Source organism: Dromiciops gliroides, chromosome 1, assembly GCF_019393635.1.
Source record: "Dromiciops gliroides isolate mDroGli1 chromosome 1, mDroGli1.pri, whole genome shotgun sequence".
Lineage (NCBI taxonomy): Eukaryota > Metazoa > Chordata > Mammalia > Microbiotheria > Microbiotheriidae > Dromiciops > Dromiciops gliroides.
The window spans coordinates 667,876,129-667,902,686 of NC_057861.1; the positions used below are offsets into that span (position 1 = coordinate 667,876,129).

The 26,558-nt window shown below is 39.5% G+C and overlaps 1 protein-coding gene across 4 annotated transcripts in view; it reads left to right on the forward strand.

Annotated features, from left to right (window-relative positions):
• Positions 1–26,369, forward strand: part of SMARCC1 (SWI/SNF related, matrix associated, actin dependent regulator of chromatin subfamily c member 1) — a 173,503-nt gene extending 147,134 nt beyond the window's left edge. For 2 of the 4 annotated variants that reach the window (XM_043963471.1, XM_043963462.1), the window contains exons 26-28: positions 2,616–2,877; positions 21,056–21,232; positions 23,986–26,369. In XM_043963471.1, coding sequence (XP_043819406.1) covers positions 2,616–2,877; positions 21,056–21,232; positions 23,986–24,080 — 534 coding nt within the window. In that variant the 3' untranslated portion in view covers positions 24,081–26,369. The remainder of the gene's footprint in view (positions 1–2,615; positions 2,878–21,055; positions 21,233–23,985) is intronic. The other 2 variants (XM_043963478.1, XM_043963485.1) reach the window with 2 other exon arrangements.
• Positions 26,370–26,558: the final 189 nt, after the last annotated feature.

A 26,558-nucleotide genomic window follows, 5' to 3' on the forward strand; every position in this document is an offset into this window, starting at 1 on the left:
GTCAAAAACAAAAGAAATAGTATGTTCCAATCAGCATCCATATTCCACAGTTCCTTTTTTCCCCCCTGGATTTGGAGAGCCTTTTCCATCATGAGTCCTTTGGAACATTCTTGTTCCGTTGGATTGGTGAGAAGAATCTAATCTATCACAGTTGATCAACAGATATTGTTGATGATATTGTGTATAATGTTCTTCTGGTTCTGCTCATCTCACTCATCATCAGTTCATGCAAGTCCTTCCAGATTTCGCTGAACTCTACCTGCTCATCGTTTCTTACAGCACAATAGAATTCCATTACATTCAGATACCACAACTTGTTCAGCCATTCCCCAATTGATGGACATCCCCTCAATTTCCAATTCCTTGCCATCACAAAAAGAGCAGCTATAAATATTTTTGTACATGTGGGTCCTTTTCCCTTTTTTATGATCCCTTTGGGAAAAAGACCCCAAAGTTACTGTAACCCAAGAGTGTTATTGCTTGGGTCAAAGGGTATGCACAGCTTTTTAGCTCTTGGGCATAATTCCAAATTGCTCTCCAGAATGGTTGGATCTCTGTTTTGTTTTGTTTTCATCTTTACCCATTTGATGGGTGTGATGCAAAACCTCAGAGTTGTGGTTTTTGATTTTTGGTTTTTCCTTGTGGGGCCATAAGGGTTAAATGACTTGCCCAGGGTCACATAGCTAGTAAGTGTCAAGTGCCTGAGGTCATATTTAAACTCAGGTCCTCCTGAATCCAGGGTTGGTACTTTATCCACTGCACCACCTGGCTGCCACCCCTCCCCAAGAGTGTTTTAATTTTAATTTCTCATATTTTTTGCCACATGTTTATGTGGTTGTTAAATGGTTTACAGTTTGTCTTTCAGTAACTGCTCATTTAAATGCTGACCATGTGTCTGTTGGGGAACGGCTAGATAGCAAACTTTTAATCAGAAGATTTGATAGAGCAATTTTTCCTAAAAAGTAGTTTTCTCTTATTTTGGTTGCAATCATTTGTTCAGTTTTACCCCTTCTCATAGTAACATGTAAATAATATTCCACAATTTAAGAAATTTTTAGTTAAGGTTAAATTGATAGCCACATGCTTCTCTTTTTTGATATGCTTGCCAGCATTTCTTTTTTTTTTTCTTTTTTTTCTTTTTTTTTTTTGGTTTATAAGCTCATACCTGTATTTGTCACCTGGGACCAATTACTAAATCCCAATTTCCTTGTGTACTTTTGGCTTCTTGGGTCTCTCTTACTACATCTATATGGACTTAAAATTTTCAATCTGTACTGGTTACACATTGAAGGATTTCTTCCTTTTTTCAAAAATGTATAGAACTTCCAATTTATTTGGAAATACATGACATAGTCATTTTTTTAAAAATACCAAACAATAAAAAGCAGTATAATTACAAATCATTGGTATGGAAAATAAATGCTACTACTACAGGAATTTATAGGAGAGAGAAAGTACAAAGACAGCAATAGCATGACATTTTCAGGAGATGGTATGGCTAGAGCAATGCTTTTGTGCAGTAGTTAGTGGGAAGGTGATGTGGTTGGGGGTATCAGGTGAGGCTGCAGAGTATAGACCCTTTGAGTGTCTGGACAGTTTAAACTAAAAAGGAAGAAAGAGTGATGTGGGAAAAGGGGATGAGGATGTTCCAAAGGAGATTGTTTTAAACTTTGCTTAAAGGGCAGTTTATTTTTGTACTCTTTACAAAGGTTTGGCTGCTCCCTGAACCCATGCAGGTAATAATGCCTCCCACCCTTGGTTCTGAGTCAAATGAGACAATCCCTAGGTACAAGAATCAATAGTCCTTACAACACATTAAATCTAATTTCAAACATGTCTTGTTTATACCAGTTGCCGTTTTTGCTGTGATGCACATAGGTCATACATAGTAACAGGCGATGTTGGCCTAGAGCAAGAGAAATACAGCCATGTGAACAATACAGAAAAAGATGTGGCAATAAAAATAATTCCTTATTTTCATATAGAGAGTACTGCTAACAAAAGGGCATAGTGCATCCCCTCTCTCTCTCTCTTCCCCCCCTCCCCCATGTTTATCAGACGGTTCCTTTTTTTGAAACATTAGACATTTCAAAGGAGGACCTGATCATTTGTTGGAAATTTTGAGGACAAGAGGTTAAAGGCTACCAGTTTGAGCGGATTTTTCCAAATCTTGGCAGTGCATTTAGAGTTTGGCTGCTTCTCTCTCTTTTTTTTTCTCCCACCCCTCCTCCCACTCTGTGCAAATGTAGATTTGGGGAGGAACCTTGTGTGAACTTCAGCTGCATTTGCAGCTGTGTCAGCATTAGGTCTCAGTGAGGTCTTGCTATAGAAAAGTGTCTGTTGTATTCAGTTTCCGCTTGAGTGCTACTGTATACACACAGCTAAACAATTGGAAGAGGAAGGCAGGATTTGAATGCAGGGAAAGTGAATTGGAGCAGGAGTACAAGCCATTTTGTGTAACACTGGGGTCCTTTTAAAGGATGTTGGGAACCATGGAGGAAATTTAACACATTTATTAGCAAAACAGTGGTTTGAGAAATTTATGTAGAAACATTTTTTTTACTCTTTAAAATATTGTGGGTTTTTCCCCCCATCTTATCCTTTTCTCATTGTAGTTAGAACAGCAGAGACAGCAGTTACTCACTGAACGCCAGAACTTCCACATGGAGCAGCTAAAATATGCTGAATTAAGGGCTCGACAGCAAATGGAGCAACAGCAGCATGGGCAGAACACTCAGCAGTCCCACCAGCATTCTGGAGGGCCTGGTATGAACCCAATTGGAGCACCAGGGCATCCAGGAATGTTGACTCATCAGCAGCCCCCTCCTTATCCCATGATGCACCATCAGATGCCCCCTCCTCATCCACCTCAACCAGGTAAGGGTGTACTGAGCATCACTGTAGCATTAAAGCATACTTAGACAACCATCTGTATAGTCCTCAAGAGTCAAATAGCTCAAATTTTTGAGTTGGCTGCTTTTGCATTGGTTCTATTCAAAATATCAATTTTAGTCACCCAGGGACTGAAATGACATTTGCCTATTATCATATAAGAAATTAGTAGTAGAAATGAGAGGCATTATAGGATAATGTTAAGAACATTGAATTTTGGAATCAAAATAACAGGTAAAATATTCTGTAGAATGTCGAGAACTTCCTCTCACACTTAAGATCTCCAATATAACACTTAACCTCATTGATACTCAATTTCCTCATGTTTAAAAAGGGACTGATGATGCTTTTTATTGGATTTGCTAAAAGAAAATTGAAATTGATATTGTTTTATTCTTGAGATATTTCCAAATTGTCTAGACTTAATTGCATGCACAGACCTATAAATTACATATGGAATATGCTGTCATAACATCTTCATTTTGATCCATCTTCTGTGAGATGGTATAGTCTTTGAGAAGTTTGGTATCTGTGGGTTTAAGTAAACTGACATCCATACTCCACTTTGTAATCTTGAATAAGACAGAAATTCTTTCTTTGATGTCTAAATTTCCCATTAGGCCTTCAGAAGGCATAAGCTCCATGAAACAAGTTACATAGGAAATATTTGAACAAGTTCAAAATCTCACATCTTTAGTAACAGGTAAGATTTTGTAGAAAAGAATCATACCTATTGATGGTATGAAGTTCACTAAAATCTTTTTGATAGTTCTGTGATTTAAAATAAATTCTACATGATATTTGTTCAGTTTTAGTCAAATGTGCTAGTAGGTAGTGATGGTGGTTTGCTTATTTTTTTAACTTAAATTCAAGGCCTAAAATATTTGGCAGTAAAGACTTCAGGGGAAAATATTGATACAACTTATGATTACGCAATGACTATAGTATTTCAGTAACACAGGAAACTATTTCATTTTCTGTAGAAAAGTTGAACAAAGAGATGGTCTTGCCTTTTGCCACCCATCTTCAGAAAATATTTAGACACAATTTTTCCTTTAAATGTGGAGGAATCTACAAACAAGTGTTTACAAAACAAACTTTGGAGGAAAAATAGTCATTCTTTTTGCCTTTTTTAATATTCAAAAATAAAATAGGATTTTGTAAGTAATGATAGGTAGGGGGAGATGTTGGATATTTAATTGGTCTGAAATTAGATGTATTGCTTTTTGTAATTGAGATTGCTTTAGGGTTCAAATGTAAATGATAGTAGTAATCAGCTACAGAAAAAATAGCATTAAAAACCATCCTCAGGGGGCAGCTAGGTGGCGCAGTGGCTCAGATCCAGCCTCAGACACTTAACACTTACTAGCTGTGTGACCCTGGGCAAGTCACTTAACCCCAATTGCCTCACTAAAAAAAAAAAAATCCTCAAAAGGAAAAAAAAAATTAAAAGACTTTTTTTCCATACTTTGGAGACCAGCAAAGTAGAAGTTAAGAAACTAGGGCAAGGGAGGAATTTTGTAAACATCTCTCAATGAATAATGGTATGCACATTCTTAATTCCCTGTAGTTGTTATTTAGGAACTATCAGCATGAGTCTGCCAACTGATGTTCCATTTATTCACTGGAAATGATTAGGAATTTGCATTGGCAGAAAGATGATTTATTCAGGTTAGCTGTCCATCTATTAAATAATGGACCAGAATTTATGTTTTGTGAAGAGGTTCAAATGTCAGTCTTTGGAGGCTAAAGAAGAACATGGTAGTTACTGTGTGAGGACTAAAATATTTTTAACTTAGCACAAGGGTAGTATATTTTACCCACCTTGAAACTTCTTAGTCTTTCTTGATTTTGATATTCTGTAAGGAAATGTCAAACAAACGTTTCTTTGCTTTTGTGATATGTGATAAAACACATCATTATGCCAGATTAGAGGATTTTTTTTCACCTTTGTAACTTTGTAATGAAGTTAATATGTGTGGATTAGCAAAGTGACTGGTGAGGAAAAGTCCTACCTGAGCCTCTCTTTGGTTTTAGCCTTTTCTCTCTTTCTGTCTCCTCCCATTTATATCTTTAGAGTTGAGTTTGTATGAAAAGAGCACTGTCCCTGACTTGTGCTGCTGCTTCCTGACTTGGCTGGGTAAACAGAACTAGCTTTCTACCCGTTGTTTTGTTCCTGTTTCTTATAGAGAATGGCTGTGATTGGTTTGCCTTTTTTTTAAGGATATCATAATATCATTTCATTTAAATTGGTTAAATTTTATTTTTTAAAATAAAATATTTTATTTCTTCCCCCATTGAAAAAAGGAAAACAAAATTCTTATAACAAATATGCCTATTCAAGCAAAATAAATTCTTCCTACATTAGCTGTGTCCAAAAAATATATCTCAAACTACATTCTGTCATTCATGATGTAAGTTTTTTAAGGTGATGGGTTTAGAAGTATTTAAACCTAATTTGAACCTGAGTTCAGATTCCAACTCTTCCACTTAATATATGACAAATCATTTCACCTCTCCAACACTCATTTTTTTTTTTAATCTGTAAATCTAAGGGTTGGTCCAGAGCTTTCAAACATGTGCTACATGTGGCCTGCTGTATTCCTCAGTATACCCTGAACCAAATTATTACATTTAATATGATTCCCCTCCATCTTGAAAATAATAAAATTTCACCCTAGTGCTCTTGGATAAAATCTTCCCCTAGAATTGAAATAAGGCTAGCAGTCTGAAACACAAAACTGTGAATTAGAATAAAGCATCATTGATCTAGCATGTTTAGAGAATAGTGAACATTACCCCATAGACAAGAATTGCAGGAGATGAAGGTGTCTAAGCTACAATCTGTACCAGTACAGAAGTTCCTACTCTGATTTAATTCAACAAACATATGTTGCAGGCACTCTACCAGATTCTGGGGAGAGACAAAAAACAAAGATATCCCTACCTTGAAGGACCTTAGATTCTATTGGGAATACAATGTACGTGTAACTAAGAATATGCAAAGATAATTTGAGGAGACAGAAAACTTTTAACAACTGGGGAATTCAAGAAAGTCATTGTGTAGGAGATAATGCCTGTACTGAGTCTTGAAGGAAACTGGTGATTTTAAGAAGACTTAAGGAGAAGGGATTACTTCTAGGCATGAAAGATGGCCAATGTAAAGGTGTGCAAATAAGAGATGAAACCTCAAATGTATTAAGAATAAAAGCCCAGGGACAGCTAGGTGGTGCAGTGGATAGAGCACTGGCCCTGGATTCAGGAGGACCTGAGTTCAAATCCGGTCTGAGACACTTGACACTTACTAGCTGTGTGACCCTGGGCAAGTCACTTAACCCCAATGCCGCACCCCCCCCCCCAAAAAAAAAAAAGATCCTGGAAGAATAAAAGCCCAGAAAAGACAGAAGAATCCAATTTGTAGCGAATTTGATCTTTTGAATTCCAGGTTGAGGAGTTCATATTATATCCAGTAGAAAAACACAAAAGTTGTTTGATTAAGAAAGTTGCATGATCAAGGTTTTAGAAGATTTTAGTCTACCTCTTCCATATATCTGGGGCACCTAGGTGGTGCAGTACATAGAGCACTGAGCTGGGAACCAGGAAGACTCAAATACCTGAGTTCAAATATAGCCTCAGAAACTTAATGACTCTGTGCCCCTGAGAAAGTCACTTAACCCTGTTTGCCTCAGATCCCTCAACTGTAAAATGAGCTGGAAAAGGAAATGGCAAACTATTCCAGTATTTTTACCAGGAAAATCCCAAAATGAGGTCACAAAGAGTCAAGACATGACTGAAACAACTGAACAACAATGGTCAGGGTTTTAGCACCTGTATTTTTGGAATATAAATTTGGTGGTTGTGTGAATCAATTTAAGGGGGAAACAACTGAACTCAGGGATTTGAATTAGGAAGCAATTCTATAAACTATCTGAGACTTGAATTAAGGGTAGTGATTGGGTCAATGGAAAGAAGGGAGCCATTGTAAGAGATAGTCAATTCTGCTATAGCAAAACATGCATTTCTCCAAAAGTATTGTACTATGCAAAATTGAGCAATAAAAACTTTAAGTGACACATTACAGAAAAGACAGTAATCTAATCAAAATGATAGTACAGTTTTATACATGTTAAGTGGTTAAAAAATACATAAATACAATAAATAGTGGCACCATCTGTGGCCTCAGGCTGCTGCTCAGTCAGCCTTTGCCCCGGTTCCCATGGGGCTAGGTTGGCAAGAGGTTGGACAAGCTGCAACTCAGGACTGGAGGTCATGGGGTTGGTTCAGACCAGCCCTTCTCTGCCCATAGTTTGTACTGCACTAGAAGATATACAATAAGTGGACCATTTGTCTGAACAGAGAACTGAAATTTGCTTGTGAAAATGGGCCATTGGAAGGGTTGAGAAACTTGTGGATTATTATGAAGTAGTGTAATTTTCTGCATTCTGGCTGTTGGAGGAAGAAATCAAACAGAAGCAAAATTGAAACTTGTATTATGCTCAACAGTTCCCCTTAATATATCAGTATTGTTGTAACAAATTTGCATTTTCAAAACGTGTGTTAAAGCAGAACTTTTATGGAGTTAGGCCAGATAAGACTTCATAACTAATTGAGATAAGGGAGAAAATCCCAGAATTTCCAAGTTGCAAGAAACCTCAGTGGCTATCTTATTCCATACATAATCTTATTAGAACATATACCCCACAAGTTGTTATTTAGCCTCTGGAAATACCTCCCCCTTTCCACCCAATGAAGGGAACCTACTACCTCCTGTGACTTTCCATTCTATATTTAGATAGCTCTAATTATTGGGAAGGTTTTTTAGCACAATTCCCAACACACAGGTGTTTAATAAATGCTTATTAATTGATAGGCATTAAGTCTAAATTTATCTCTCTGCAACTTCTATCCTATTGCTCCTAGTTCTCCATCCATGGACTAGAAAATAATCAAATATGACTCTGAGGTTGTGAAAAGTGGTGTCCTTTGCAGAAATCAAGAAGTTGGAGGAAGGGCTGGTTTAGGAGGGTAAGATGGTGTGTCCCGTTTTGAATATGTTGAGTCTGAAATGGCTGTAGGATGTACAAGTGGAAAGCTACAATACGCAGTTGATATACATTGGAATTCAGGAGAAAGATTAGGGCTATATCTATGTATATATTAATAGATGTTTAGAGTCATCTGAGAAGAAATGATACTTGAAGTCCTGCGAGTTAGTGAGCTTACTAAGAAAGAAGAGAAAAGGGCTGAGACAAAACAAGTGAAGGGGGACAATGGAGTGGTTATTTGAACAGTAGGAGAATCAGGAAAGCAAAGAGAGATGAGAATATCCAGGAGGAGGGATTGATCAACAGTATAAAAAACTGCAGTGGTTAAGTAGAATGAAGGCTGAAAGGGGTCATCGGATTTTTAGTATTTACAAGTTTTGTTAAACTTGAAGAGAGCAGTTCAATAGAGTGGTAGGATTGGAAGCCAGAATACCAGGAGTAGAGAAAATAAATGATCAGTGAAGAAATGGAGGTAGCAAATGTGGATGATTTCTAGGAGTTTGCTTTGAAAGGAATATGAGGTTGGCTGTAGCTTGGTTCTTGTGAAATGTTTTTTAAAATTTATTTTAAAGAATTAGTATTGGGGCGGCTAGGTGGCGCAGTGGATAGAGCACTGGCCCTGGAGTCAGGAGTACTTGAGTTCAAATCCAGCCTCAGACACTTAACACTTACTAGCTGTGTGACTCTGGGCAAGTGGCTTAATCCCAATTGCCTCACTTAAAAAAAAAAAAAGAATTAGTATAGCCTCTTTTCAGGTAGTAAAGAAAGATAAGAAGTGAGAAATTATTCATGGAAAAACATATCAGAGGAGATAGGTATGGGATGAAATTGAGGGCAGGCCATAAGTAGAAATTTGAGGGAAGGAAGAGCCAGTCCTTTTTCAGAGACAATAGTCAATTAAGAGATAATAGGTGAGGATGGGAAGAAGTTTTGAGGGGGTGATATAGAGTATCTGAGAAAGCTCTTGATTGGTAGCCTTAATTTCCTCATTAAAATAGGATATAGGGTCAGCTAAGTGGCACAGTGGGTAAAGCACCCCCCCTGGATTCAGGAGTACCTGAGTTCAAATCCGGCCTCAGACACTTGACACTTACTAGCTGTGTGACCCTGGGCAAGTCACTTAACCCCCATTGCCCCGCCCAAAAAAAAAAAGGATATAAAAATGTCTACTAGGTGTCAGGAGTTGGGAGGCAACACTGGGAATTTGGAGATAAAGGAGAAGGTTTTAGAACAGTTTCTCAAAGGAATGAGATAATCAGTATATGAAGAATTAAAGTTTTGTGATCCCATAGTAAAGACCCAGTTGAGTCGGGTTTGTAGTGTAACCAGTTGGTACAGTTAAAGATATGAACATTCCTGTAGTTGGCTGACATTATTAGGTTGATATTGCTGTACTTGCAGACAAGGATGTTGGAGACAGTGAGCCAGGCAGTAAACTCCTGAGTAAGGAGAATAAATAGAGAAATCTTAGAGAATCTTAGAGAAAAATAAGTTTCTGAGTGATAATAGTAAAGGACAGGTCTGTAAGCTACAGTGAAAGTGTAAGGAATATATCAACTCTTTCCTCTCAGCCTAATGAGGAAGCTTGAGAGAAGTCTCCAACAGCACTGGGGCATGTAACTAGAGATGCATTGTCAGATAAAAAGATTGTAAAAAGAAAAGACAGAGTAGAAAATTGAATATTTGTGCATGTCTTCCAGTGAGGGAAAAGAATTGGAAAATGATGGGATTTCGCTGGGTAGGAAATAGCAGGGGAAAACTGTTTTTGCCTTCTGGAGACTGAATCACTAGGATTAGAGAAACAGAAGGTTTGAATTTGATTAGTCATTGGACTAGAAGAATACCAATCTGGGACTCTACCTTCCAGGGGCAGGTTGGTGTGCCAGACCTGGAATCAGGGAGGCCCAAGTTCAAATCTGGCACCAGAAACTTACTAGCTGTGTGACCCTGGGCAAATCATTTCACCTTGTTTTGCCTCATTTTCCTACGTCTGTAAAATAAGCTGGAAAAGGAAATGGCAAACCACTCCAGTGTCTTTGCCAAGAAAACCGAAAATGAGGTCGTGCAGAGTTGGAAACAACTGAAATGAATGAACAACTACCTTCCAGGGTATTTTAATTATTATTTTTATTAATCATTATTCAAGGTGCTGTTGGTTCAAATACTCCAGCTTCAGTCAGTCATTCAATCAATAAACACTGTGTCTCCTGCTATATGGCAGGTACTGTTGCTAAGCAAATGTTGGTGATTTGTGTTTTGGGGTTGCAAGGAGTTCAGCCTAGAGGTCTGAGTTCCCCAAAGACTAGAGTGAACTCAGATATTGAATTAGTTTAGTAATTATAACTCAAGATGTCAGAGACTCCCAGAACATATCCCACACATTGAACAAATGTTTGGCTCTGTGTAAAGCCTGAGGGTTCTTCTGGTGTTAAATCGGGTATCTGAAACAGTGGTCATAAATGGTTTAAGTTCAAGCCCTAACTTGAAGTCTTAGTCTTTCCTGCTTCCGATATGGTATCTGAAGCCAATGAAACATTACTTCAAGCCGATGAATCCTTTTTTCTGTACTACATCTTCTCAAAATAGTTAACAGCCTTCCTTCAGTTTCTGTATATGTCATAACAGAAATAAGGGCCTTCGCCCCCCGCTCCGGCGGGGAGGCCTCGGGGGTCGGGGCCCGGGGCCCGGTGCGGAGGGCCGTCCGTGCCGGGGGCTGGAGTGCGGCCGCGAAGGGGGGCCGCCTCTCACCCGGAGCTCAGCGCATGTTCGTGGGGCACCTGGTGCTAAATCATTCGTAGGCGACCTGCTTCTGGGTCGGGGTTTCGTGCGTAGCAGAGCAGCTCCCTCGCTGCGATCTATTGAAAGTCAGCCCTTGACACAAGCTTTTGTAAAAAAAAAATAATAATAAAAAAAAATAAAAAAGAAATAAGGGCCTTGAGGAAGATTCCTGAAAAATGTTCCCTGCTCTTTATGTCTGAAGACACATGAAGGTTAATGTCTGAAGAATGATGACCCCTAAATGGATTATGTTAAAGTGAAATAACTGAAATAAAATGTGCAAGTGAGTTTTTTTTTTTTTAAAGAAAAACTTCATTTCCCCCAGATATATGTGGTAAGTTAAGTTATTATGATTATTCACACTTCTTAGTTCTTTTATGCAACAGCTTGTGTAAGGAAGATCACTTTTTTTGTAAGAGCAGAGGGAAAAGGTTATATTGGTTTGAATATCCATATAAATTTCTCACTCTTTGAGAATTAAGACACAATAGAAGCAAGACCCTAACAATATTAATCTAAGAAGTATCAATGTCATCACAGTTCATAAGCAGTCAAACCTAGCTGGATTACGTTCATTTGTTTAGACTCGTACCAATACATTTTCATCTCAATTAATTGTGAACCTGAGAAATTGTGGTCACACTAATATATTGCATATGCTTTATGTATTCAGTTCCACAGGTATTTATTGAACACCTCCAATGTGCTTATCTTGTGTTATATATTGTGGAATACAAGGAAAAGAAGCATATGCCATTGTCAGGGAATAGAACTAATCTGTCTGAGAGGAGAGTAGTGATTAAATCACAGGATTTGGATTCAGGGGAACTTGGGTCATATCCTGTCCTCACTGCTTAAGACTGACCTTTGGACAAGCCACCTAACCCCTTGGGAGCTCAATTTTTTCTAATGAAAGATCAGGAGTTCAGGCAAGGCAGATGAGTAGTTTTATTTATATTATTTATTTATATTATTGCTATATGATGTATTCTGTGGTGCCGGGCTTGGATTGTGAACTTTCTCCTGCCTCTTGAAACTTATTAAGGTGTGACTTTGGGCAAGTCACTTAATCTCTTGTGACCCCAGTTGCACATGTTTAAAGTGAAGCAGCTGGACTAAATTATCTCTATCCCTTCCACCTCTAATCTGTGCTGTAATGATACTATGGTAGTATGATTTCAATTGTTTCTAGTTGTAAATCCCTGTAACCTTTTTTTCATCCAAAAATGAGTCTATCTAGTTAATCCAAGGTACATGGACTCCAAGAGAAAATGTGGCCTGGGACAATTTAGCGTGATATATCAACCAGGTTTTTTGTTATCTAGTTACTTTTGTTCATATCACATAACTATCACATTTTCCAGTGTTAACCTTTAAAAGAAAAACAAACCACTAATAGGTCTGTCCTAAAGGGGAAAAAATCAACAGTTGTGGATATCCTCAGGAAAGTACTTCATGAAGGAAGGGGTCACTCAGGAGTCTAGACTTCTCATTTAGGATTGATTCCATTATTTCTGTTCTACTGGGGACTCAGCCAAGGGCTGTACATGTGAATGATTTAGAAATGAAATAATGAATTGCACCAAGCATTTGAAATTCTAAAAGTCCTTTTCAGCTACCCTTCTCTTTATATCCTCACAAAGCAAAGAAAGAATCCTCGGTTGGCTTTCATTTCTGTTTCCATGGCATGATGAAAGTAACACTTTAATAAAATAAGTAATAAACCTAAGAGTATATCAACAGTTTTCACTTGTCTGAATCTAATTTTAAGCATGACTTTACATTTCTTATAATTTTATATATTTACTGTTTGCCTCGTTTATTATTTCCAGTGTTTTATTCCTTAATATCACCTCTCTAAAATCTTGTTCTTTCCCCATTTTAAAGAAGATGTCTAAATTTTTTTTCCCCAGAGGATGGAAAAATAAGCTTTGTGTGCTTCATTCTCATTAGTTATATGCCAAGAAGGCACATGGAGTAACAGTATGTTGAAGATAACTTTGCCCTTGCATTTAAAAGACAATGAGGCCTATGAGCAATTCAGATATCAAGATGATCTCAAAATTTTTAAGATAAAGAAATTTCCCTTACAAAAAAATAGAACCAGTCTTTATCTTAGTGACATAAAAATAGTATTCCCATTGAAAATCTTTATCTTTTTCTAATTAAGTTCTACCATTGAAATTTCTTATGCTCTCTACTGAATCAATTTCATAACATGGAATTTGTGAAGCTATAGTACTGTCTCACACGACATGTGACAGCCATAGCCTCTAGAGGGCAACGCACTTTCTTTTAATGGAAGTCTTCAGTTTCCCTGAAAGGTGTTCATAGACGACAGCATCGTACAAGCAGAGTGATGCAGTTTTCTCATCCTTGTTCTCTGTACATTTCAGGAAATGGTTTAATTGATTGGTTGGGGGAAGAACTATATAGAAACAACTAGAATTAGTAATGAAAGCAAGATATAATCAAAGAAAGTAATACTCACTCAGATGTGCATTTGTATCTCAGTTACTTCCGATTGGCAATTTCATAAGTACATGAGGTTTTCTTAGATTGGTGTATTTGTAGAGCAGGTCTGAGCAGCTCATTCACTCTCAAGTATAAAGGAAAGAGTAGCAGCATGATGTAGTAGATGGAGAGCTGGCCTTTATAAAATTTTGTTCAAGTCCTGCCTCTGCTACATGTGGACTTTTGGTCTTGGACAAATAACTTAATTTCTTGGTGCTCCAGGCAACTTTGTAAGACTTTAACTTGCAGAGTAGATACTGATATCCATTGATAAATCAGTTTACTCACTTGTAGTTCCCTCTCCCAGTGAAACCATAGATCCATTATAGAAATGAAGTAAGGGGATGGAACCAGGTATAGGACATGGAACAGGGAGCAAACCATTCATGGCTAAATCAGTAGTGTGGAATAGGTCTGTCCGCTTACAGGTTGGATGTCTGCATTGGTTATGTTCCAGTATCACAACATCCAACCCATGGATGGCTACATTTGGTTGTATGCATCTATATTCTTAATGTAGCCTTTATTTTAAGAGCAATAAATTGTAGTTAGATAAGTTCCTTGAGTGTTAGCATTGTCTTTTTCCTTTGAAAATAGAAGCAAACTAGAACACAAAAAGTGAAAAACTTCTCCCTCTGCCCTTGCCTCTTGTTCCTACCTATCTAAAGAACTATCTGACTTTTCTAATACCAAAGGAACCTTGTCATGTATTTTTTTATTTGGTTATTAACAAGAGTTATGGTCCTTTTCAAATAGCAGGAAGGTTAAAGAACTTCAGTTTTTAATTGGACTTTTGCCTTTCTTTGTATCCTTAGCACTTAAGCACAGTGCCTCACATAGGAGTTGCTTAATAAATGCTTGTTGACTGTGGTAATGGATAGGAAATGTTTCCTCAGCTTCAGGATATAGAGAGCCAGTCTGACCTTGGCCAACTGACTTTAGTGTACTGACTTTATGAGAACAAGCCAGATTGGCCAAGGCAAGCACTCTTCCAGCAACAAGGCTTGTTGCCATCCATGTAGGGGATTATGTAGCTAGCCAAAGACACTTGAATTCTTGACCCCAGGACTTGAAAACAGTTCAGCTGTGATTGTTAATAATTAGGGGGTGAAATTGCTTTACTCTTGTATCACTTGATAATTATTTTTCAGATTCTTTCTTGGGTAGTTTTTTTTTCTATGTTTTTTTCAAGTACATGGGGGAAGGGAAGAGAGAACTGGTGTGGTTTTTACAAAGAATTTTTTCTTAATAATTTTTTTTCAGTCAGCAAAAATCTGTCTTCCCTCCTTTCTTAACCCCCCACCCCCAATAAATAAAACCCTTACTGCAGATATGTCTAGTTAAGCAAAACAAGTTTCTGCATTGACCATGTCCAAAAAATATGTTTCATTCTTCGTTCTGAGTACTTCACCTCACTTTAGGAGGTGGGTAGCATGTTTCATTCTTAGTCCTCTGAAATTGCAGTTTTTCACTACAGTGATTAGAATTCCTCTTTCTTCCAAAGTTCTTTGTTTCTACCGTTTTTCCAAAGCACATATAACCACATTATTATTGGGAACAAAAGAGTCTCATAATTGTCCATTGAAACTCTTACCATGATTTCATTCATAGAGAATCTCAACAAAAGCAGAAGGGGCAACACCATTTCTGCAATGTCCTGTTTATGGGGAACCATAATGATAATGGCCAGAGCACTTTAAGCATCTCTCTCGTTCCTGTTATGGTAGGTGACAGTTTACTGGGGGTGTATTTCTCTTTATTGGGGCCCAAGTAGCAGCTTCTGGATAATAGAAGCCTTTCTCAGAGCTCCCTAGGATAAATTCTGTTCAAACAGCATTGCATATGGTCCACCAGCCTATGTGCTGCGATTTTGATTTTGAAAGGACCTTACAGGCCACCTGTTCAACAAAATAACCTGAATGGAGATCATTGTATGCTATTTTCAGCCCTTGTCTGACTTGTTAGTGGCTTCCTGACATGCTTACTTTGGCAACTTGTTTGTTGTCATTGCACAGTGACACTGACAAAGTGGAGAGTGACAGAGGAAAGCAGCCAGAATGATGAGAGGCCTTTGAGTTCCTGCCATATGAGTATCAGGTGAAGAAATTAGTATTGTCTTAACTGAAGACAATTCAGAGAGAACGTAACAGTAATCTTTGAGTATTTCAAGGGGGAAGAAAGAAAGGGATATTCAACTTCTTGGCTACAAAGGTCAGGACTAGGAATTAGTGTGGAACAATATGCTATCAGAGTTATCTAAAAATCAGAGTTGTTTCAGGACTGTAGGCTTCCCCTATCTAGAGATTGTCAAACAAAAGCTGGATGACCATCTGTTGACTGTTGTAGAAGAGTGTTGTCAGACTCAAATAGGAATGGCCCAGGGGCTGAATAGTGTATAAGCCTAGGAAGGGCAGTGCCCCAGGGCTGTACAGCTACTATAGAGACCATTCATTTCCTTAAGGATGGGAAGTATTCACCAGTGCAGTACGTTCACTTTACCTTCTGTTTTGGTGATTTTGAAGTCATGTCACATAGGTGTGACATCACACAACTTAAGATATATGCCCTACTCAGCTCTCTCATTTCCTTTTAAGGCTCAGTTCAGGTAGCCTTTATTGATCACCTTAACTCTTTTGGGGGGAGGGGGGGGCAATGGGGGTTAAGTGACTTGCCCAGGGTCACACAGCTAGCAAGTGTCTGAGGCTGGATTTGAACTCAGGTCCTCCTGACTCCAGGGCCGGTGCTCTATCCACTGCGCCACCTAGCTGCCCCACTCACCTTAACTCTTAATGTTCCCTCTCAAAATTACTTTGTGACTAATTAGTTGAGTCAGTTCCTCTCCCACTTGCCTATGAGGACAGATCGTTGTAGAATTTAATTTGCTTGTAGATGACCAGCTCCAGGTTTCGAAGAATCTAGGTCTTGTGCATACCACTATCTCCTGGCAACTGTCATATACCTAGAGATAAAGTATTCTCTTTTATTTAATCAGTAGCAACATTATTCTTGAAATTTTTAGAGCTGTTTTTTTCTCTCCCTATGGCTTATGTGACAGTGCTGAAGTTGAAATCAGGAAGACCTGGGTTCAAATCCCACCATGTACACTGACTATCCAAGGAAAAGTCACTACATTTCTCTGAGCCTCAGTTTCTCCATCTATTACATGGGGATAGTAATAACCATAGTACCTACCTTACATTGTTGTGAAGTTGAAATGAGATTGTGTAGATAAAACACTTTTTCCTTTATAAATGTCAGTAATCACCAGTGAGTAGCATCACCATATCACCACTTTCCAAAGAAGGAAACTTACAAGTCATTCTTATTCTATCCTCAACTTTATCCTTTATTCCATAGCTCTCTGGTGAGGAATCCATAAATCATTAAACATGATTAAGCATCTACTGTGTACCAGGCACTGTGCTAAGCCCTGGAGATACAAAAAGAGATGAAAGATAGGCCTTGTCCTCAGGTAGCTCACAGTCTAATGAGTGAAGCAACATGTGAACAAATATATACAAAGAGAGCTCTCTACAGGTTACATAAGAAATAACAGAGGGAAGGCACTCAAGTTAAGAGAAACCAGTGAAGGCTTCTATAGAAAGGTGGGATTTTAGTTCATACTTCAAGGAAGCCAGGGTGGTCAGTTATTGGAGGAGGGAAAGCATTGCGTACGTGGGGGCAGCCAAAGAAAATGACCAGAGCCAAGAGATGAAGTGTCTTATTCATGGAACAACCAGGAGGCCACTGTTACTAGATGGAAGAATACACGTTAGAGATTGAGATGTGAGAAGACTGGAAAGGTAAGTGGGAGGAGAGTGCTAAACTATGAAGGGCTTTGAATGAAAAACAGGTTTTTTTATTTAAACCCCTAAAGTTTGTTGAGTGGCAGTGTTACTGGGATGGTGAGATGATCCGACTTGTGCTTTAGGAAAGAATGGGGGAGGGGGTGGAATGAAGTGAGGAGAGGCTAGAGACAGGCAGACCCACCAGCAGGTTATTAAAATGGTCCAGGAGTGAGGTGATGAGAGTCAGCCTGCACCAGTGTGGTGGCAGCTTCAGAGGAGAGATGGGGAAGCATATTCCAAGATGGTGTGAAGGTGAGAACAACAGAGGTTGGCAACAGCTTGGTTATGGGGCATGAGACATAGGAATCCAGGTTGATTCCTAGGTTTAGAGCCTGAGGGACTGGGAGGAGGAAGTATTGCCCCTTACAGCACTTGGGAAGGTGGGGGATTCAGGAGAGTAGGAAAAATAGTGAGTTCTGTTCTGGACATGGTGAGTTTAAGATTTCTACTAGGCATCCTGTTTGAAATGTCTGAAAAGCAACTAGAGATGTGAGATTGGAGATCAGCAGAGATTAGGTCAGGAAAGGTAGATTGGAGAATCATCCACATAGAGATGGCAATTAGATTCATAGGAGGTGATGAGATCACCAAGTAGTATAGAGCTCAGCTTCTTAAACTGTGGGTTGAATACTGAATGTGGGGATTGCAAAAAATTTGAAAATAGTAACAGGTCATGTATACCTATTTTATATACCTGTATACCTGGAGTTGTGTAAAAATTGCTTGGGCAAAAAGGAGTCACAAGGGGAAAGTTTAAGAAACCCTGCTGTAGAGGGAGAAGAGGGCCTAGGACAAAACCTTGAGGGACACCTACATTTAGAAGGCGTGATCCAGAGGAGGATCCAGCAAAGGGTACAGAAGAGGAGCAGTCAGGTAGAAGGAGAATCAGGAAAGAGTGGTGGTCCAAAAGCCTAGAAAAAAGAGTATCAAGGAGGAGAATGATCAACAGTGCCAAAGACTGCAAAGAAGTCAGGGAGAAGGAGGATTGAGAAAAGGCCATTGGATTTGGCAGCTAGGCCATTATTGGTAAATTTGGAGAGTAGCATCAGTAGGATGATACGGTCAGAGACTGGATTGTAAGGTGTTAAGGGAATAAGAGGAGAGAGAGTGTGGGGGGGGTACCTATTGTAGACAGCTTTTTCAAGGAGTTTAGCTACAGAGGGCAAAAAAGATGGAAAGATCAAGGCAGATTTTTTTCAGGATAGAGGAGACATGGGCATGTTTGTAAGCAGTAGGAAATTAACCAGTAGAGAAGGAGAGATTGAAAATAAGTGAATCTGTAGAAATGATGGAAGGGGCATGCTTTTGGAGGCAATGGGAAGAAATAGGATCTCTTGAACAAGTAGAGTGGCTAGTCTTGGTAAGTAAAGGAGTAAGGCCACTTTATCTGTGAGTTGGGTGACAGAGGAAATAGTGGCAGAAGGCACCAGAATGATAGATGAGAAAGGGGAATTCATGGTGAATTTCCTTAATTTTTTCTGTAAAGTGTGAGGTAAGATTCCCAGCTGAAAGAGTAGGGGGAGAGGAAGCCATGAGAGGTTTGTGGAGACATACAAAGGTATGGAAGAGCTGCTGTGGGAGTGGGATAGTGAGTTGATAAGGGAGGTATAGTAGAATTGCCTAGTAAACTTTTTTTCTGATTTTCATTAGTCAAAAATTGCATTTTGAATATGATATTCCCACCATCAGTTAATGCCCAAGCAGTCTTATTAGCAGATTACACAATCTGAATTTTCTTGAATTTGACTCTTAAGGGCTTTAATGGTGAATCAGTAATTATTTTGAAGCTTATTTTATTCTTGTATCATTGCACCTATATGGACAAAAGTCCTTGTAGTTTTTATAAGAAAAGCCTTTTATAGGATTCTCTTGCTTCAAGCAATTCATTCAGTGAAAATTTATTAAGCATTCACTGTGTGTAAAGCACTATGTTTGGCACTGGGGGGGATATAAATTTTAGATAAGACTAAAGTCCAGCTTCATAGAAGTTATCATCTGTTGAAGTAACCTTAACACAGATCACTATAATACACAAAATCAAATGGCAAATACACTAAAAAAAAAAGGGAAATGGAATACTGTGTCCAAGGAGGGAAGTTATGAATGTAGCATGAGGGAATATTTCATAGAGAAGGTGACGTTTAAATTTGGCTTTAAAGGAGAGTTAGGAATTCAGGCTAAATGGAGAGGGAGGACATGCCATGCTTAGAAAAACAACACATACAAGAGACAAAAAGCAGTTCACTTTAGCTAAAGCATAGAGTGAAGTTATACGGAATCAATCTGGAAAGGGAAGGTCATGGCAGCTTATGAAGGAGCAGGTCTCCACTGATATCAGCAGTGGAGGATGACTGAAGGGTTTTGAGCAGAAGACTAATTTATCCAAAACAACATTCTTCTGGCCATGGTACAGCGGCTAGTTTGGAAGGCCTGTTATGAAGCTCTGGTAATAAATAGTCCAGGCAAGCGGTAGTGCCTGCTGTGGTGGTGAGAGTGGGAGAGAGAGTTGTCTCAGAGATGTTTCAGAAGTAGAATTGCTAGGACTTAGTAACTGATTAATAATAACAACAACAACAATAATGGTACTAGATAGCACTTTAAGGTTTGCACAGTCTTTTACAGATACTACTCATTTAATCTTCACAACAGCCCTAGGAGGTAGGTGCTATTACTATCTCCATTTTACATATGAAGAACTAAGGAAAAGTGATTCCAAATTTGAACTGAAGTCGTAAGACTCTAGGTCCAGCATTCTGTGCACTCTGGTGCCACCATGCTGTCTCTAAAGGGAGTAAAGAAAGTCATAAAGTTTGAAAGTTTCAGACATGAGAGAGAGGGAGAATTGTTGCTGTCCCTGACAGAAATAATGAAGTCTGAAGAAAAAGGGTTAGCAAGAAAAGGTGCTTATCTCGTTTTTGAAAAGCTGAGTCTGAGATGCTGGTGGTAACATCTGGGTTAAAATGTTCTCTAGGAATTGAGATGTGGGTCTGTATTCCAGAAGATTGAGAGTCATGTATAATGGCAGGAGTTGAAGTTGTGTGAGTGATATTTCTAAAGAGCTAAAGGAGAGATGCAGCAGACCAAGGGGAGATCTTTGGGGAACAGGAGGAGCCTGAGGAGCAGTGGGGTGACCAGGAAAATGCCATTTTTTCTCAAGCCAAGGGAGAAAAGCTTATCCCCTGTGAAATTATTCTACATCTCATGGTGTAGCAACTTAAGAAAATACAGGCCCCCTCCCCAAATAAAAGTCTTGAAATCACAAGCTAATTAATGATCATCCATCATATTCTAAAGCTGGTTATAAAGCAGAACAAATAACCTCTTTTGGTTCTTCCTCTCCCTAGAGTTTCCTGTAATTTCAAACACTTAGGAGACAACGCATAATTCTGTTTGGATTAGAACATCTTTTTGCACTTGCTTCTGTAGGTTTTGGGGATTCAAGCCAATGTTTACTCTTGAAATATGAGTGGAGAGTGATGCTACCTGTATATCCGGAAACTCTCCCTCCCCCTCCTTCATGAATGCAGCTCTGATCTTGACCCAGTTAAACTATTAGTTCACAGGCTGAGTGCACACTTCGAGTTAAAGCTCTTCTTTCTTTTCTCACTAGCCCATATACTTGGTGTCATATATCCTCAGGAAGACAGCCGACAATCCCTTCTTTTTAATCCTAACTCTTAACCAAAGTGAGCTTCAAAAATAACTCTGAAAAGGTTTCTTTTTTAAATAACTTCTCACAGCTGCCTGACTCCACTGAAGTTTTGAAGCAATCAGCTCACAAACCTCTTCTGATGTGTTAGTTGCTACTGAGAGTATCTTTCATCTGAGTCTGTTGCAAGTAACATTTAACGTCATTCCCAGGATATATATTGCTTTAAATTTGTTTGTCCCTGGAATTCTTGGGATTGCATTATAGCCTTCCTGGCCCATCTATTCATAGTACACTTATGACCAGTACCCTTAAATACCCTTCTGCAGGTCAAATGCCAGGTCCTGGTTCCATGATGCCTGGACAGCCTATGCCAGGCCGTATGATTCCAGCTGTTGCAGCCAATATCCATCCTTCTGGGGGTGGTCCTCCCCCACCTGTCATCCCACCAATGCCTGGGAACATCATTGGACCACGAGTACCCCTTGCAGCACCCAATGGCATGTGTAAGTAGAATTCTGGGTCTGGCTCACCACCCTTCCACTCCCTGGGTCTAGGGAAAGGGGAAAATAGATGATAAGTACTTCAATTGTTCAGAGGTCTTAAGTCCATCCACATTTGAATTACCAAGAGCTGGAGGGAGGGTAAATATAAATTGACCATTCTGATTTCAGCAGGAACTTATTGATAGCATAGTGATCACCCCAGTAGAAGAAGTGCTCTCTGTTCAGGCTCCTTAGCCAGCATGGCTTCAATAAGTTACACTTATCCTGATGAGTTGGAAATGCTTGGGGAACAGAAAGGATACTGTTCATCTAACTTCTTCCTCTTTCCTGTCTTCTAGTTAAGTCCTTGATGTAGAATAGTTTGTATAGTAGTCCTTCATGGATGCAGAATTTAAGGTTAAAAACTAGGAGTGGGGCAGCTAGGTGGCGCAGTGGATAGAGCACTGGCCCTGGATTCAGGAGGACCTGAGTTCAAATCTGGCTTCAGACCCTTGACACTTACTAGCTGTGTGACCCTGGGCACGTCACTTAACCCCAATTGCCTCACCAAAAAAAAAAAACCAAAAACCTAGGAGTGAACAGCAAGCAATAAAATGAATAAAGGACTGAATAGCAGACCATGTAAGCAGTCTGTCTGTCTTATGAGTTCTTAGTATCCTGCAAAGGAAGAAAAAAACATTTCTCTCTTACCTCACTGTCACCATACTAGGAAACATCAACCAGCCTACTTGGCCTAGAAAATTTGTGACCATATCTTTCTTACTTGGGGATTGGGGCTATCCCAGTGTTAGGGAATCACTTGCCTTGAGTCAGATTTTTATAATACTATTTGGAGGGTTTTTTCCCCTAGCATTTGGGTTTTGACTAGCATCTTTTACTGAGTATCTCTTGTGTGCCAAGTACTGCAGACAATGCTGTGGGCTATACAAAGAAATATAAAACACAGTCCCTCCTTCATCTAGTTAAAGTGACAATGTACATGAAAAATTAAGAGAAAAAATGTCACACGGTCATCTATTTGTGGTATTTTGGGGAAAGGCCCCAGACTTATGAGTTACAACACCCAGGTTCTAGTCTCAGCTCCAACATTAATAGCTGTATGACCTCATACAAATCATTTCATTTCTCTGGATATCAGTATCCTTATCTGTTAAAATGAAGTGATTGGCTTAGAAAACCCAACTCCCAAGTGGCTGAATCCATGCCTGTGATGTCAGATGTATATAATAGGTGCATGTGTGTATAACATGTAGATTTGCTTACATATATATAGATGTGTGCTACATATACATGTGTGTGTACACAGATTAGTAGCTGGGTATCAGCAAGCTAGCTGAATGACCCCTGGCTATTGTGCATGACATATAAAACAAAATGATGCTTTGAGTTCCAGTGAGACAGCTTATGTGGGTTGGAGTTTGTAGGGTAGGCCTTAACTGAAAAACTTTGAACTACAGCTGGATGGGTAAAATCACAATGCTAGAGAAAAATCCCTCAGGTCACTTTGTCCACCTCTTGAGAGCCAGTACCCAGAATTAACATATAGTTCCTCAGAATATTTTTTGTATAAAAAATGTTTGCCATTAACCCTGCAAACAAGTATAAAAAAAAGTACAAGCCTTCTATGACTAAGCTGCTGTATCTGTGTTCAGAAATAAAATCATCCATCTTTAATAATGCTATAAACTCTAGATCACCCTATGCAGATGCTTAAGAAGTGGTTATATAGAATTGGGAGCTGTCCATTGGTCTTCAGGGTTCACAGTAAAACTGGAGCAGGCCCACCAAGGGCTGCATCCAATCTCACATTCCACATCCAGCACCTCCTCATCTCCATGCTTATGCTTATGCCATTTCTACTCCTAGAACATCTCGGCTTTACCTCCTCCAGGAAGTCTTTCATGGATTCCCCAGCCACCACTGATTTCACCCTCCTCAACTCTCATCATATACTTAATTTATTCCTCTCTTATATAATTATTTCATTGTTAAGCAGCTGCTATGTACAAGGTGCTGTATTAGACACTGGGGAGACAAAGGTTAAAAAATACCCAGGCCTTGCCCTCAAGGACTTCTGGGGGCTTCCTGTACCTAAATATTATATGTAAGTTAAAAGGATGAGGAAAGCCAGGAAAAGAGCACTTTGAGCTGGGGGAAGAGAGGGGTCAGGGATCCACTTGATAATTATTTGTGTGGGGCAGCTAGGTGGCGCAGTGGATAGAGCACCGGGCCTGGATTCAGGAGGACCTGAGTTCAAATCCGGCCTCAGACACTTTACACACTTGCTAGCTGTGTGACCCTGGGCAAGTCACTTAACCCCAGTTGCCTCACCCAAAAAAAAAAAAAAGATAATTATTTGTGTTCTCATTTTTCTTCTACTGTTACACATTTGTTAAACATTGACTGTTGAAGGCACTACAAAGATAGGAGATTACAGCTTATCAAAAGCTGCCTGGTCATGTCGGAACTTAAACTGGGCTTGAAAGAATCAGTACAATTTAAATAGATGTAGATGCTCAGAGCATTCCAGGTGAACAGCAGCATCAGAAATCATGGCAGTAGAGACAGAAGTGAGTGTGGTATGTGAGCACAGGGCTTGTGTTGTCATGTGGAGAGACATTATTTGCAAAGCAGCCTGATGAAAATAGTCTTTTCAGGAAGTAACTCCCTGTTTATTTCCCTGATCTAGCTTCCCTCCCTCCCAATTACTTATGCTTCCATTATTGATGTTTAGCTTTTGGATGTATTTTCAGATCCCCCTCCTCCGCAACAACAGCCCCCACCGCCTCCGCCCACCGATGGCGTCACACCTCCTCCTGCAACAGCACCAGCCTCTTCGGCTCCCTAACAAGAAGCAGTTCAAGGGACTTGCAGACCCCGATTCCATGATCCCGAGTAGTGGTGACAAGACTCTCTTATTCCTCAGTTTTCTTCTGTTTCTTTCAGGATTTTTCCTCTTCCACATCTGAGTGCCTCCTTGCTCTGGTGTATTCCTTTTGGTGGTGCTCCTTTGCCAGGGCTTATGAGGGACTGGTGGTGACAGTGTGCATTAGACAGGAAGAACTCACCTTGTGTCTTCCCTCTGCTGAATAAGGGGCAAATAGGGAATATAACGGGTAAGCCCATCCCAATCTGCTCTTGTCTTTCTCTGTCTTGGTGCTTCTGTGGGTAATTTTTTGTTGTTAGCATTTTTAAGGAAAATAATCCTAAGTTAATAAGGAACCAAAAGATGCAAGCAGAGAGATGGACTCACCAGTCTAGAAGCGAATGAACTTTGAGGTGTAGTAGATACATTCATTTTAGTCTAATGATGGGATGGGGTGAAGTACAAATGTGTAGAAGGTACACAGTTCCTTGGCACACACATACAAGCATGAAGATAAGGGAAAACAGGGAGGGAAGCACGCCTGCCATTAATACTGGCCCCATTGAAGAATACGTGTGCCTCTTTATTAGTCCAAGGTGTTGTAAATCCTTTGAATCAATACCTGACCCATCTCTCATGCCATGCTGACAAAACATACTTTTTTCATTGTTCTATGGTTGCTGAGAGTGCAACAATTAGAATAAAACTGTTCTCTTCTCCAGGTTCACTGGTTCTGACTTTCTATGCAGATAGTTATTGTTTGGATGGTTTGAGATGTAGGGAGCTTTGGGAGCAACTAGGGGTGGGTTTGGAACTGGGGGATATATTCCTTAGGTTCCCAGCACACCCAGAAAAGTTTCAGGAGTCTAAGGCACTAGCCAGCTTGAGGAAACAAGCCTAATAGTCACTGTTGGATGCATTTTTCTCTGCTTTACTCTCCCCTTTATAAAAAGCTAAAAAGAAAAAAAAAAGTAGATATAGTTCTGAAGTTCTAGTTGATGGAACTTGGTTGGGATGGCTAGGGGTGTGAAGCCCCAAACTACCTCTTGCAGACAGCCAGAGTGAGCAGAATTCAGTGGAAGCGGTACTTTGAATTTAAAACAAGATTAGTAGAGAGGTGAGGCAGTGCTGTGCCCACTCTTACACCTCTCTCCTTTACTCTCTAGGATTTTGATAAGAAACACCTGGCATAAAATTCTGAGGGAATGCCAGGGAAAGGGCTCAACATCTAGAGCAGTAAGCTCTCTGTTTTCATTAGGAGATGGGTTAGGGTTTTACTTTGGGGTTTTTTTGGTTTTCGTTTTGGTTTTTTTGAAGATGGGTTGGTGGTTTGGGGGATTTTTTTATTGTTGTTTTTCAGGGACAGGGGTACAGGGTTGGGGTCCATTCTCTAGGAAGACACAAAAATGCCTTAATATGAGCCCATTTTGGACCACCATACTCTGTTCCTAGTGCTGATGGTTAGTTGATAGTTCTTGGTGACCATTTTTTTCTCTATTCCCATTCTCTAGGAAAGAGGTTTTTTCCTTTGTTTTCCAAGGCTTGTGACCTCCTTAGCCTAATTTCCAGGTTGGGTTTCCATCAAGTTGAAGTACAAGGTTAGAAGTTTTTGCTTTTCTTTCCTGTCTTGTCCATAAAGCTTTACATATAAAGGTCAGGAAACATGAATTCTGAACACAATAGAACATTTCTTTCTTTTTCTTTTCTTTTCTTTTCTTTTTTTTAATTCTCTGGAAAACACAACAACACACAAAACCATCAAGACCTGCCTGATCTCAAGGCTTCAGGTGTGGACTTCAGCTAAACAGATGCAATTAGGATCTCAAAGCCCTTTCTTAGAGCACTGGATTTGAGCTGTCCCTACTGGAGTTTAGTTTTAATGCAGTTACCTCCAGAGAGCCCCCAGTGCCTTGTGAAAACAGCCAGGGTTTTCCTCATTCTCTGCCCCCCTCCCCACCCACTCCCACTCCCCACCCTGCCAAAGGAAATTCATTCCAAGTGTTACGTTTTCCTCTAGGGCTTTTGAAGGAACATGGAATTTTGTTTCAGATTGTAATCCCATGTAACCTCAGGTTGTTAGGGTAAACACTTTCAAAGATCCAGGTAGAGTTATTTTTTACTGTACTGGTGATGGTCCTACCAAGTACCTGAATTCTTAACACTGCTGTGTATCTGTATAAATAACCATGTGGTGACTTTTTTTTCATCTGATCCTGTGTATATGATCCAGTTTTATTCCTGCAATACAGCCACCCAATTTTGTGAGAAAAACAAATGTGGTTTTTGTACAAACCTGTGTCCTTGTGTGATTATTTCTAAAAATAAAGAATGGGACTGGGGCAGGAGCTAGGAAGCCTCTTGGTCCTGTCTCTGTCACAATAGGATCCTGTATTTCCTCTTGTGCTATAAAGTATATAATGATACTTACCTATCATGTGCTAAAATGCAATGAATTGATGT